The 15,795-nt window shown below is 35.1% G+C and overlaps 1 protein-coding gene across 1 annotated transcript; it reads right to left on the bottom strand.

Annotated features, from left to right (window-relative positions):
• Nucleotides 1-404: 404 nt before the first annotated feature.
• LOC144437161 (phosphoenolpyruvate carboxykinase, cytosolic [GTP]-like) lies at nt 405-13,036 on the bottom strand. The gene is made up of 9 exons (XM_078126030.1): nt 12,863-13,036; nt 10,564-10,836; nt 6,608-6,792; nt 5,525-5,728; nt 4,870-5,057; nt 3,962-4,300; nt 3,514-3,715; nt 2,987-3,082; nt 405-2,461 (listed from the first exon to the last, which is right to left on the bottom strand). The coding sequence occupies exons 1-9, from the start codon at nt 12,889-12,891 to the stop codon at nt 2,004-2,006; spliced, it is 1,974 nt and encodes a 657-aa protein (XP_077982156.1). The 5' UTR covers nt 12,892-13,036; the 3' UTR covers nt 405-2,003.
• Between the last annotated feature and the right edge of the window lie 2,759 nt (nt 13,037-15,795).

Below are 15,795 nucleotides of genomic sequence, written 5' to 3'. Positions count from 1 at the left end.
GAATCTGAAGTTTTGACTGTAGATGCTGGACTTACTGTGATGTGGAGAACACCAGTACTGTACTAGTACTGGCAGTCACTATATAAGGATGACTGCAACTGTACAATGTAGCGATTTCAACAAGCCCCATCCACACCACTCCCAAGTTGATAAGGTTGTCAGTGAATTCTATGAAAGTTTGTTTGAATGAACTTCATATGTTGACATTTTAACCCGTTTTAAGACTAATTTCTATGTAGCCAGGGATTCTTTACACACAGAGACACACAGACACACACACACACACACATCAATATTGCCTCTGCTGTCCTTCCTTTCCAAACGATACAACTTATTTCATCTTCACAAGATTTGACAACAATCACAATCCAACAGGAATGAAACATAGGAGAAATGAAACTGTTGGAAACTATTTTATTGGTGTGCATAAGATAAGTTTGCTGTAAACATCTTGCAAGAATAATTACTGAATGCACAGGGGTACAAAACTGCTCATCTCTATACAAAGTACTTTTAGAGTTGTTGAGGAACACTCCATGATACATTCAGTAGGCAAGAACAATCCTGGTATACCTTCAAATGTGGATTTTAAAAGTATTCATCTGTAAGAAGTGCTGCCAATGGCATTGAAGGTCAACTGCTATTGTCGAGTATAGTTTGAATATTACAGTCTATGCAAGTAAAAAGTAGTGGCCATATCATTAATAAATAGATATTTTCACAATAAAAGGCTCAGCATGTTATATTTATTTGCATTTTGATGATGATACACATTTGTGATGGTCTGATTAGAATCATTATTGATAGAGTGAAGTTCAAGTATATATACAAGTACAAATACTGAAAATTTTCATTCTAACAGTGTATGAAAAGGTGCCTGGATGAACAGACACTTGTGGAATGACTATCCATACATTGATGAATACATATAGAACCTCTGAATTATGGGTGCTGAGTGGTGGTAATTACTCTATAGGCAACATCAAGAAATTTCCCTATTACCCTTAATCCTGCTACATTGTATAGCCATTATCTTTTACAAGAACTTGACCTGAAGAGGGCGCTACATACCCCTCCTCGTATCACTTTTACATACAGATGATTACAAATGTCTGACAAGACATGAAAAGGTATGAGCTGCCTAAACAGATTGTCTATACTTTCATTTCAGTGCTTTAAAATTCAAACACTAAATTTACTTGAAGCAATTGTGCAACCTGTGACACATTTGTGTGCTTGTAATAAATATCTACATCACATACAGCTTGAAACTTTTTGTGTGTTTTTTTTGGTAGAACGCAAGATGACATTATGTTTACTGAGTAGAATGAATACAGAAACAAGTATCTGTACAAAATTGAAGTGACAGGTATCAAAACTTTGCAGAGGAATCTACAGTGCAGAGTGTTTGTACAAACTTTTCAAGTTATTTCACTACATTATATTTATAGACAGTATGACATTTGTGATTATTATAGCCAGTTATGGCTTGATTCTGCTGTAAATTCATACCAGCATTTTTAAACATAAACATGTAATATACATAAATCACACGTTAATTAACACAGACAAATTAAGAAGCAGGCAACTGGTTTGATCTAACATCGCATCATACTACAAAAAGACTGTGGAATACTTTATTGTTCCATTTAATCTATTCTCACTAATCCATTGCAGCCACTGGCTCTCTGCTAATTGAACATAAAGTCCCAGACAAGTACACACTTTGTACATTTAGTAACACCATTCAGAATTGTTACACAAAATAACTTCTAGCTAAAAAAAAAAGCTACTCCACAGCTCTCTGCACTGTACATTGGTCTCACTCATACACTGGGGTCTCAGTTTAATGAACATTAGTGCACATTACTGGTTTCATTCTGACTTCCTGGATAATTCTTTTAGGTTTTAAATAAATTTCCCATTCCAATCCCTTTCCATTTTTCAAATAAGTTCATTATAGAGAAGTCAGTGTATTACTGGTCCTGATCAATAGTTGTCAATTACATGTCCTTCACACGGTTTTCTAAAGATTTCAACTCGTCAGCAACTTCATTTGGTAGGTCCACGTTGATCTGTTCATCAAAGTACTGCCTGATCTCCTTCACTTCATTTGCCCAGAAATCTTTAGGGACACTGAAAAGTTCTTTTGTATCAACTGGTGTGTCAAGACCATCTAAATTGAGAGTACCCTCCTTGGGAATGTAGCCAATGGGTGATTTGCTGGCTACGTCCTCTCCTTCACATCTACGGATGATCCAATCAATCACACGGGAATTCTCACCAAATCCTGGCCACAAGAATTTCTCATTTTTATCCTTACGGAACCAATTGACGTGAAAGATTTTGGGTAGTTTTAGATCTGACTTTTTCTGGAAGCTCAGCCAATGACGCATGTAGTCACCAAAGTTGTATCCAAAGAATGGTCTCATTGCAAATGGATCATGCATCACGACTTTGGCTGAAAAAAGAAAACAACACATTTTTTAATATTACTAGATAACCAACAAGACAATGGAAACTTAGTTAATGCAACTTCAGTCTTTCATCATCAGTCAAATAACTTTGACTAAAATGACGACAAACTCACCAAGATATTCCAACTGTTTTAAAACTAATCTAAACACTTCCATAATGCCGATAAGCTTTTCTTTGTGTCACATGGTATCACTTTGTCTTCTCATACAAGAATAGCAGAGAAATATGCACAAATTAAGAGAATACTACACTACATCATCACCAATTTTTATGCCACCATTCTTAGTTTGTAATATATACCACACTATAGTACATCTGGTTAATCAATTCGATACAGCTGTTCTTGGTTTACTGGAAACTTAATATCTTCTACACTATTGTACCATCTGTTTAATCAATTTTGGTGCCACCAATCTTGTTTTACTGAAAATTTTACTATACATCTTGCTTATATAACTAAATTTAATATGATATAAAGCCTGGAAATGCTAACCAGTTGACAACATACCTGTATGCTCAGCTGCTGCTGTAGCCTCTGATCTCATGGATGCACCAATAAAAACACCATGCTGCCAGTCAAAGGATTCATAAACCAAGGGTACACCTACACAAAACAATATCATCAATATTAAGTACACACCACACATAATCAAGCATCATGTCTATACCGTACTCACAGACAAACAAACAGACATTTTCTTAAGGTGACAATAATATGCACCTGGTGTTACAGTGGTGTATATTATTGTTAGGCTTGTATATCATATTTTGTTTTAAACCAATTTTAGACACGTCGGGGTTATGTCCATTACGTTTCTTGCAGTTGAAGAAAGAACTATATATCCATTAGAGAAAGCCCAACCTACACATAACATAATCAGGATGTAGGCATCTAAATCAAAGTGTATCACTCCGATTTGTTTTGCTCATCTCACGGTAGATAAGACCTTTATTGCATACTATGGCAATATGATGGAATATATCATCAATTCAAACAGCAAAGTGCACAACTGTTGAAAAATGACATTGTCCTACCATGTGGTCTACGTCCACCAAATATAACAGCTGAAATGGGAACACCCTCAGAGCTTTCCCAGGCAGGATCCATGGTTGGGCACTGTCTTGCAGGTGTGCAAAATCTGGAATTGGGATGAGCTGCCGCTACTTTTTTGCCGTCTTTGGTTTTCATGTCTTTATTCCAGTTCTCTACTCCCAGCCATGATGTAATCTTGGCTCCCTAAATGGAGATACAAGTTGTAAAGAAATAGTATCAGAATCACATCATGGCATATGTCATGTCATTGTATCACAAGTTAAGGAAACATAGGGACCTAATATCAGTTTTCAATAATGCTTACCTGGCCAAAATTTGTTTCTATATATTTCTATATATATGCTAACATTTCGATTCAAAAACATTTAATATACACACTGAACAGGTAATACCATACACAAATTAAGATACCACAAATCAACTTCTTACCTTATCAATTTCATCTTCAAGTCCTTCCCAGAAGATACCACCATCATCAGTGGTAGCAACATTGGTGAATATTGTATTCCTGGTTATAGTGGCCATAGCATTGGGGTTGGTCTGTGTGGATGTGCCAGGTGCAACACCAAAGAATCCACTCTCTGGATTGATGGCACGCAACACACCATTCTTATCAAATCTCATCCATGCAATGTCATCACCAACACATTCTACTTTATAACCTGGTATTGTGGGGTTCATCATGGCCAAGTTGGTCTTGCCACAAGCACTGGGGAATGCTGCAGCTACATAACGCTTCACACCTTGTGGATTAGTGATACCAAGAATCTGTCAAACAGTAAACATCATATTATGAATTTACATACAATGACACACATGGAATACCAATAACATTAAAACTGCAAAATTACTACTAACAATAAACAGTATTCAAATTACTGAATACATATTGATATTTGAGTAAAGACTCTTTTTACAAAAGTGGAGGATAATTGTGTTTATATAAAACAAACTTAAGACACCTTAACAGTGACAATGTTTATTTTGCTTTCTTACATCAATTATAAGTACAATTTTAATGATTGAATCCAATGAATATTAATCTTAATAACTATATTTCTGATTAAAATACATATAAAACACATTTGAAGTTACCATTTTGATTACATATGCTAATAGCCTAGAATTAAAAGCTGTCATTTTATTTGTACTGTAGAATAAATTTCATCATTCAAATAACTAGCTGTCATTAAAATAATTATTCATATATCATTTTTAATAATTTAAAATTAGGTAATTGTCTGAAAGATCACTTTACCTGTTTTCTACTGTTAGAACTTTTTTGTCAGGTTTAGTGTCAATTATGTAATCACCTCTACTGCGAGGATTTAACTCACCAACATGTGTTCAGCAAACCAGCCTTCATCTCTAGCAATACAGCTGGCAATTCTTAAAGCAAAGCATTTCTTGCCAAGCAATGAATTACCACCATATCCACTTCCAAATGAAATGATTTCTCTCTGTGCTGGTCTGTGTGCAATCATCGTCTTCTCTGGATTACATGGCCAATTATTGACGGCTGGTTCTGCAAATAATAGCACAACAGCCACCATGATGAACAACACTTGACACTTTTTTTTTCTGATTTTGCTGAAAATGTTTGAGGACTCTAGCAAAAGAGGTAATCTGGTACATGTACAATACACCATGTAATCCATATCAGGGAAGCAAAAGGTTGTATAGTTAGATCATTTGAAGAGAGTTTCACAACTGAATGTCAGGGTCACAATCATTGAGTACTGTAGCCCTATGTGCCGACAAATTGTCATTTTGCAGTGTTCTCAAGTTTGCACATTGCCATTTTCAACCAGTGCACATAATATTGTTGGGTTTTTTTGGATGATAAAATTAGGGAACCCACAACTTATCACAGTATATTCCTAATATATCTCTTCTTGTTTCATTCTCAAAATAGAATTCGACACTCTGATCTTATTTGCATTTAGATAACATATCTCATCTCAAGTATATATAACTTGAACTTTGACTTACTTGCCATTGGAAGTGGCTGACCAACTGAATGCAGACACTTTACAAATTCTTTATCACCGAGGACCTCCAAGACTTTAGAACCAACCCTTGTCATGATGTGCATGTTGACAACTACATATGGAGAATCTGTACACTGAATACCAATCTTGGATAATGGTGACCCAACTGGTCCCATACTGTATGGAATAACATACATAGTACGACCTACAAAGTACAAAACATCAACAATTGAATTCTCTTTCTCCAAAGGTGGTATTGTTTGTACACATAATTACTAGTTGGGCAAAACAGGATTAATTTTAGAACTGCAATAATATTCTATTTTTTTCTTTGTATATTTATAATTTGTGTTCTCCACAGAATTGATCGTAGCAAAGCAGTCAATTCCCTAACTATTGTTATGTAAAAAAATTTCTATTACCTAAGGAAATCCAGACTGTAAGATACGTCATGTCGTTCTGCCCTCAGGGGTTGGCTGATGTGTGAGGGCGCCCAGTCACGGCATACCTTACAGACTAAAGGAAACCCTGACTGACTCCAACAACAATGCTTGTTTTTTCCCTTTCTTTTATATTCTTTTAACTTTTCTATACACTTTAGAAAGGTACCTGGACAGTCAAAGCAAAACTTAACAATAACTGGTTTCTCTAATGATGCTGCAAAAATTCTACCCTTGAAAAAAGTATCAAGTAACCAAAATTAAACTTCTATTGAATATCAAAATACTGAATGCCTTTGCTTGCATACAGAGTCACACTAGTATTGAATCTTCTACCATTAAATTGTTATGCTTTAAACCCTTTATTGTTTTAAAAAAAAACCAAAAAAAAAACCTTTATTGTAACGATAATATTTGTCAGTTTTTAAAGCACAGTGCATTTGATAAATGCTCACGTTACATTTTTGTCTGGGAGATGGCACAATGCCATCAATATGTATAGAATGCCATACAATTATATTAGCACAACATGTATTTACTTGATGCGACAACAATAGTTGTTCCTGTTCTTTTGTCCTGTACTTTTTTCACACAATGGCTATGGTGTATATATGAGACAGTTTATTCCTTCATGACAATCATACCTTTCATGCATCCTGGAAATCTTTCCTTGATAGCTTCCTCAAGTTGTGGAGGTGACATCCATTTTCCTAACTTTCCCTCAACTCCCTTTGCAGCAGTAGGCCTTGTTTCTTTTTCATTTGGTGTACAGATGAGTGTTTTACTTTCAACCCGAGCCACATCTTTAGGATCTGTCAATGCTAAATAGCTGTCAAGAAATCACACAAACAATACCAAATCAGGCAATGCTAACAATATACTACATGAAACACTCCTATCATAAATCTATATTATCTATAAAATGCACATACTATTTCTTTTGTATTCAACAGATACAGCAACAGTTGCAATTCAAAGATGAAAGGAGAAATTTTGAAACCCCTTAGTTACACTTCAAATTATTTAAAAGTATGTATTTTTATGTTGTTGAAAATATAAACATTTTCACTGATCTTTGTTTACATACATGTTTATCTGAACAATCCTGACATCTCATTCATCTTACAAAATACCCTAACACTGATTTGACACTGTCTTATGAACCAAAGAAAGAGTTCAACTTATACTGGTAATGTTTAGGAGAGCTCTATATAAAAGATAGGTTTTTCAAAAATATAGTACTGGTACCATGTAAAGCAAAGTACCATGTTATATGTGTTGATTTCATAGAATACCTGCTTTATAATGAACTGTAATAGTAGATGTGGGTGTTTTTCTGTGCTGGAACTAGAATAAAATATGACCTCAGGACCAACAATTTCAGGTTGTCACAATTAATTCCTGACCAACACACTACAGTTTTAAAAGTATAAGATTTATCCTTTTTAAGTGTATATTTATAAAAACTTATAGTGAGATATTATCATCACCAAACAAATCTCAAATTAACATTTACATTCTTTGTGTACAACACTTAGGATAAAATCCTTTCAATTTACAAAACAATACAAAATTTGTTTGTCAATTTATCTCATTTCCTGTTAATGTTTTCATCAATTACAAGCAGGAATAATTTTCCTTTCAAATCAAGATCAAATAATCAGGAAATCAGGAACTACAAAAGCTAGGTTGCATACAGAGCAGTAAGTTCTGACAACACAATAGTTAGGTTGCATACAGAGCAGTAGGTTCTGACAACACAATAGTTAGGTTGCATACTGAGTAGTAGGTTCTGACAACACAATAGTTAGGTTGCATACAGAGCAGTAAGTTCTGACAACACAATAGTTAGGTTGCATACTGAGTAGTAGGTTCTGACAACACAATAGTTAGGTTGCATACTGAGTAGTAGGTTCTGACAACACAATAGTTAGGTTGCATACAGAGCAGTAAGTTCTGACAACACAAAAGTTAGGTTGCATACTGAGTAGTAAGTTCTGACAACACAATAGTTAGGTTGCAGACTGAGCAGTAAGTTCTGACAACACAATAGTTAGGTTGCATACTGAGCAGTAGGTTCTGACAACACAATAGTTAGGTTGCATACTGAGCAGTAAGTTCTGACAACACAATAGTTAGGTTGCATACTGAGCAGTAAGTTCTGACAACACAATAGTTAGGTTGCATACTGAGCAGTAAGTTGTGACTACACAATAGTTAGGTTGCATACTGAGTAGTAGGTTCTGACAACACAATAGTTAGGTTGCATACAGAGCAGTAAGTTGTGACAACACAATAGTTAGGTTGCATACTGAGTAGTAGGTTCTGACAACACAATAGTTAGGTTGCATACAGAGCAGTAAGTTCTGACAACACAAAAGTTAGGTTGCATACTGAGCAGTAAGTTGTGACTACACAATAGTTAGGTTGCATACTGAACAGTAAATTCTGACAACACAATAGTTAGGTTGCATACAGAGCAGTAGGTTCTGACAACACAATAGTTAGGTTGCAGACTGAGCAGTAAGTTCTGACAACACAATAGTTAGGTTGCATACAGAGCAGTAGGTTCTGACAACACAATAGTTAGGTTGCAGACTGAGCAGTAAGTTCTGACAACACAATAGTTAGGTTGCAGACTGAGCAGTAAGTTCTGACAACACAATAGTTAGGTTGCATACTGAGCAGTAAATTCTGACAACACAATAGTTAGGTTGCATACTGAGTAGTAGGTTCTGACAACACAATAGTTAGGTTGCATACTGAGCAGTAGGTTCTGACAACACAATAGTTAGGTTGCAGACTGAGCAGTAAGTTCTGACAACACAATAGTTAGGTTGCATACAGAGCAGTAGGTTCTGACAACACAATAGTTAGGTTGCATACTGAGTAGTAGGTTCTGGCAACACAATAGTTAGGTTGCATACTGAGCAGTAAGTTCTGACAACACAATAGTTAGGTTGCATACTGAGCAGTAAGTTCTGACAACACAATAGTTAGGTTACATACTGAGTAGTAGGTTCTGACAACACAATAGTTAGGTTACATACTGAGCAGTAAGTTCTGACAACACAATAGTTAGGTTGCATACAGAGCAGTAGGTTCTGACAACACAATAGTTAGGTTGCATACTGAGTAGTAGGTTCTGGCAACACAATAGTTAGGTTGCATACTGAGTAGTAGGTTCTGACAACACAATAGTTAGGTTGCATACTGAGCAGTAAGTTCTGACAACACAATAGTTAGGTTGCATACTGAGCAGTAAGTTCTGACAACACAATAGTTTGATTGCATACTGAACAGTAGGTATTGACAACACAATAGTTAGGTTGCATACTGAGCAGTAAGTTCTGACAACACAATAGTTAGGTTGCATACTGAGTAGTAGGTATTGACAACACAATAGTTAGGTTGCATACTGAGTAGTAGGTATTGACAACACAATAGTTAGGTTGCAAACCCAGCAGTAAGTTCTGACAACACAATAGTTAGGTTGCATACAGAGCAGTAGGTTCTGACAACACAATAGTTAGGTTGCAAACCCAGCAGTAAGTATTGACATCTAGTTTGCAATTAGATATCATGTCATCTAATTCTAAATGTCAGGTAAAGGTGAATCTAATTACAAGTGAAGTTCTATTAAAGTAGGATGGGGTTATCTGTAGTCATGGTAACTCATCCATTTTTAGATTTTACACATATATCTGATAGTTACAATGCTATCTCAGAGCAGTATTTTTGTTCTTATGTTTTCTATTTGATTATGACGGAAGTGTAGTCAAGGTATTGTTGAGAAAATATGTTTGATCAGCAGGGTGAAAGAAGGGGTGAGATTTATATGACACCATACCACTTGATTCTAGGGCTATAGTAATATCAAATCATTTGATCTTTTAAACAAAGACTGACCTATGTCGACCATTAGTTTAACCTTTGAACTTTACATCTGTCAACCACACCGCTCATTCTCAGTCTACTACACTTTGGTGTTTACTATTAAAATATTACATTATACCCCAAGTATCTAATATTACACTGTATCCAGCTGACACAAACAACAGGTAAATCATTTCTACCTGCCAGCAATATCTACAGCTGCCTCCCTTCTGAAGTGCAGCAGTTCATGATAAATGGCAATAAGTTGGTACTACTGTATATGGCAGCCTCAGCAACAACAGGAGATGATGCAATACATTCATTCTTTTCCAAGAAACCAAGGTTAGAATTGCCATGTTGGCATAGAAAGTAACTTTATAGTTCTAATCCATTAACAAGGTTAACAACATTAACAAGGTTGTACAGAATAAACAGGAAAAAGACAAACACAACTGCCATGTAGTTTCTCATTCTAATAGGTAGAACAGTTCATTGCATAGGATGGGTTTCCTGGACATTTTTTAATGTGTTATAGTTTACATCACTGAGTTTTTTAATAAGTTACGTCTGATGCCAGGTTTGAGTTCAATCAATTGTAAGTGATTGTAAGTATGTGTCAGTAAGTAGAATACTACATATACGTTTTGACACATGTATAAAAAATTATGCCCCAAAGCATAAAAACTCAGCTTGGTTCCCTTTATTTAATAAAATCATCACATACCAGTTCTCCAATTTCTTGATTGGTTTCAAGACACCAGCTTCTTGGAGCTGTTTTGTAAGATTTTTGTTTTCTGCTTGTGACCCATCACAGATGTACAGTTTGTCTGGTTTACACATTTCTACATTTTTCATAATAAAATCTTTGACGGAAGGCTGGAGACTGTCCAGGTTACCATGTATCACCGATATTGCTCTCACATGTGTTGTTAATATATATGGATGTCTGTAGACACGATTTGAATCAAGTGCAGTCTTAATCAGCCCATTGGACCGCCTGTAAAATCAAAATAAGAAAATCAAGCAGTTACTCACTCATAATGATAATTGTATGTCTGGATCTTTACTCTATCATTTCATACTGTTCAGTTTGACTAATATCACGTTGCTCTTAGAAAACTTAAAAGTTCACCTATATATTAACAACTTTACACCTAGTCATTATAGTTTATAATGTCTACTTACTGTTACATGCAATCAGTGTTGCAGCCAGCATTTTGAAAGAGAGGGACATAGTGTCCTGAGACTTTCATTTTTCTGGGTCATCATAAATTTTTTGGGACATTATAAAAAAAAGCGGCAATAGCGTTGTAGCACAGCTATACAGTTTTTAAAAATATTTACCCACATGTTTATCCATGCTAGATATTTGCTGAATGATTATGCAGTTGCCTATCCAACCCTGTTGGTATCTATGCAATATACACGATCATTTAGCTGTTGCTATAGGTGTGGTCATGTTGCTAAACATATTTGCACACAATTTTAGTGTGGGTCATCTGTGACCCGTCACTTCCAAAATTGTGGGTCAGGTCCAAAAAATATGTGTCAAATGACCAAAAAAAAAACCTCCGGCTGCAACACTGCATGCAATACACAAGTACTAGTATTTCACATTTGCATCTATGAATATACACCTTACAAAAGAACCCCCAGGTTAAAAAAAAAATTCTCCTGATAATTGGACATCATTGTATTTATCTGCTTATCCTTTAGCCAATGTACCATATGGTTGTGAATTAGATGTCATATGTTAATACTTAATCATATCAGCAGTGATAAATACTGGGTCAACATCAAATGTTTAATAAATGAATGAATGACTGAATGAATGAATGAAAAGTGGATGGATAGATAAATCATATAACTAAATTGCACTTTATGAGAAATGCCCCCAAAATGTCTCAATATAAACTTTTAATTTCTTTGAATTTAATACCATGCTATCCCTACATGTTTACAATGGATTTCCATTGCAAGGAGAATGCATCTTCTAGGTTTGTTGAACAAATCACTGGACAAGAGACATGCCAAAATCATTCTGTCCATGGACCAATAATTCACAACTGTGGTGTGATCTACATATAACTATTCTTTATAGTCTGACAACTTGAATGAAGGGAAGATATCAATGACACCTTAGTATAATTGTTGTGTCAAACAATAGACCTATGGAAACCAATTGTCCTTCAGATGCATGAACAACACACCCATAGATGTTCTAACATTTGTGCAAGCATAGGCAGTGGAGAAGAAATGGAGCAAGGCAGCTCTGTTTTTTGTGCAAATCCAGATCATGGATGTGTTGTAGACTTACAAGCGAGGTCGAAAGTTTAAGTAGATTGCCAGATATTTTGTAAATTATTTTGAAAGCAAGTCTTCTTATTGTAAAGCCTAAAGGGCTATACAATATAAATACACTGTATTTCTAACTTTTGAAACCAGTATACATTACTCTCTTGGTATTATTTTGTCTAAAGACATTCGAACTGCAAGTCACTGTGAATATCAGTAAACAAGGATTATATTGAATGAATTGTTTCTATTGTAAATGTAATGGATGGATGATTTCAGACAGGACATTAATGGTTTGTTTTTTGCTATAAATAGACAAAAAGGTCCCAACGTCTCCACAGAAATATACAAGATCTGATTCCTTGTCTAAATTACATATGTAAGAAGTAATTGCATATGAAGCAGAACAACTCTTACTTGACAAGTATTTGAACCGGTCTACGTGCAGACAAACAAATGAAGGTGACATTCACATGACCCTACCAAGCTGTCCTCACTGGATCGCCTTCACTGCTGAATTTTCTATCTCTATGTACAACGATGATTAGTTTCTTAACGATATATTTAATCCGTTACTATAACTTGGACGTTAATTTTGACTTGTGAAAACGTCTAAGCTTGTGCAGAGCAAAAAATACAGTTCGATATCATCATTTCATAGCATACGACACTGCTTTATGTCAGAAATACACTGATACATTTCTACCGGGGCAGTGGCAAATACTTACCTCAAAAAATTCGCACATAGAGACGACATTTTGGTTGTAGACTTCTATAAGTGCGGTGAATTTTCAAAAATAGTAAAACCCCGACAAATTTCGCAGTTCCAACCCGGCCTCCACGATAGCCTTCTTCGAAGACAGCAGACGTGACTCGGAAAGTTCCCAGGGCTTCAACGTCGACAAAGGTCAGGGCAGAACACATCATCGTCATTTTATCCTTCCGCTAGAAGAACTATATTTAGCGTAGCATCAACATTTTTTTCAGCTTTATTTTAATCATAATTCCACAAATTTAACAATTAAAAACTATCACTGGTAAAATATATATCACTAATGAAAATCGCCCCATAGAAATGGCAGTAATTCTTGAATAGATTACAGCGCCTTACTACATGTATTTTTGTGTGCAGAGGCAAAGCGGAGGTGTGTCAGATGAGGGACACTGATTGGCTAACAATACGAAAATATGTTCCGATATTGAAAACCGGGGTCATTAGAGGTCACAGGCCCGGTCACAAGTACATAGAAGCTAGTAAGCGACACGTCGTAGAGCTAGTCCCTGGGTCTATGGTTTTGTGTGTCCATGCATGACAAAAGCTATACCACAGTAGCACAACAAAAGACAGTCTAAGGCTAAGGGCAAAGATTACAGCAAGAAGAACATCCCGATACGAGTTTCTTTGTTACATCTAGTTTATTCCGATCACCAGCTTGACTACTCGTTGGCAGGTACAGACAATCAAATGGAAGGGGTTAACTAAAGGGGCTATAAACAACAATTTGAAAGGCATATGGTCTGTCTTTATGGAACCACATACTGCGTCCTGCACTTGAATATGCAGGTGAATTACTCATATTAAATGACTTAGTCAAACTGATATGGACTGTTTTGAAAAAATGCAACATACAGTGGGAAAATTTATATTAAAAGCATGTAGATATACTGCAAATGAAGCAGTTCTGGGTGACCTTGGCTGGAACACAATGTCAAGTAGATTTAATTTGTTGAGATTAAAGTACTTTAAAAGACTTTGTAATTTAGATGAATCACGATGGACTAAATGTGTCTTTAACCATCTCAATTCCATTAGTGAAGAATCTGAAAGAAATATGACAAAACTGTCCTGGAATTGGCCAAAAACTGTAAATAATGTATTAATACACCTTAATATTGATAAAGACCAAATTCAAACTCTTTCAGACAATAGAATCAAACATATCATATTTAAAAATGATGAGCTCAAATGGAAAGAAAACATGACATAAAAATCTAGCCTTACCCATTACTGTAAATTTAAAACAACTTTAGAACAAGAAGTGTTTCTTAAATCTTTCACTAATTTTAAAGGGTCGCAATTGAAATTTAAGGTGAGATCATATTCTCCCGGTCTTGCATATGAAAAGAGAAAATGGGAAAATTATAATGATGATTGTACATGTCCTTATTATGGAAAAGCTGATAAGACACTTGAACACTTTCTTTTTACATGTGAAAGCCATTCTACACATGGACAGATCTTAATGAAAGGAACAGAAGAATTATTACTCAACAATAAAGAGTTGAACTTATATCAAGATTTTAAACAAGGGAAAGAACTACTCTGTTTATTTATAGGAGATAATATGAAAGACTACAATGAGTCTATATGTAAACAAATAGATAAACTTGTCAAACAATACCTTATTGAAGCAATTGAAAACAGAAAAGATTTTGTTAAATCTAATAGAATAGTTTAGCCATTACATTTTCTGACAATATTCTTACCTCACTTTGGTTTATTTTGTTTTTATTCCTGTCTATCTGTTTTTTACTCGTCTTTTTAGTAGTGTATGTATTTTAATTTTTTTCTTAGTGATGCTCCTAACATTTTTAGTGAGCCCTAGGCCCCCTGATACAAAAGGAATGCAATAAATATCTACCTATGCAAATGTAACCTTGACTTGTCTTTGTATACTTGTATATTTACAATAATAAAACTATCAGTCAAGTAAACTTGGAATGCAACATCTGTATCAGTATCTTTGAGATTGTGCAGCTTATTAGAAAGAAATTTGAACTTCATAAATTTTGAGGGAAACAATAGAATCAATAATACCAATGCATTACAATATACAATCTCAGTAAAAAGTAAAACAGTAGACTGTAATGATATGATTTATATGATGCATAAAATCACAATTCACCATATACCAACATTATCATTCCTAATTTTCATTAATGTTAATTTTATGCAGCTTCATTATGAATTTCTGTTTCGATAATATCATTTACAGGAGTCACTCAGGGTGATGTTTACAGGAACAGACAATGGTGACATTAGTTTTGGAATAACACAAATGTTTTGTACTAGGACCATCCTTGAATAGGTAATTAAATCCATAAATCACTGTGGGTGCATTATACTTCAACTCCATTTAAGTCAATCTGAACATGTGTGTTGTACCCAAATAGTATCAGTAGCTAAACTAGGAACTAGGAACTATTGTAGGGGGAGGAGAGGACACAAACTCCAGAGGGGCACTGTTACTGTCGGGCACTAAAACCTGTTTACATTAGTCACCTTGTCTGTATCATTTATGGGAACAGACACTGTTGATGGTACTATTTTATAAATATTCATTAATACCAACAATGTGAATGTGTACTCTGTTCATCCTAGAACAGACTAATCAATCCATGTGGACATCTATGATCTGAACATGTGTGTGTTGTCATATTCAAATTGTATCAGTAACAATTGTTTACATTGGATAAACATGGTTTTGCATACAATACATGGATCACACAGCTGTCACAAGTTTACACCAGACCACATCTATTCTGTTTACATGACCATTAATTGTACTGGTAGTTGGTATCAAACCCTACCACTGATGACAAACCATAGACCAAATATAGACCCTTTTGTGTAGGGTCTATGGACAGACATACCATACTC

This window comes from Glandiceps talaboti, chromosome 7, assembly GCF_964340395.1.
Source record: "Glandiceps talaboti chromosome 7, keGlaTala1.1, whole genome shotgun sequence".
In the NCBI taxonomy this organism is placed as follows: domain Eukaryota; kingdom Metazoa; phylum Hemichordata; class Enteropneusta; family Spengelidae; genus Glandiceps; species Glandiceps talaboti.
The sequence above is the reverse complement of the archived record's forward strand: the minus strand, read 5'-3'. Positions and strand labels throughout refer to the sequence as shown.

Excerpts from the sequence above, each read along its gene's own strand:
- LOC144437161 (XM_078126030.1), bottom strand. The coding sequence starts at position 12,891 with ATGTCGTCTCTATGTGCGAATTTTTTGAG. Across the intron at positions 5,729-6,607 it reads ATTTCCAGGATGCATGAAAG|GTCGTACTATGTATGTTATT; the intron begins GTATGATTGTCA and ends TGTACTTTGTAG. Across the intron at positions 4,301-4,869 it reads GGTTTGCTGAACACATGTTG|ATTCTTGGTATCACTAATCC; the intron begins GTGAGTTAAATC and ends ACTGTTTGACAG.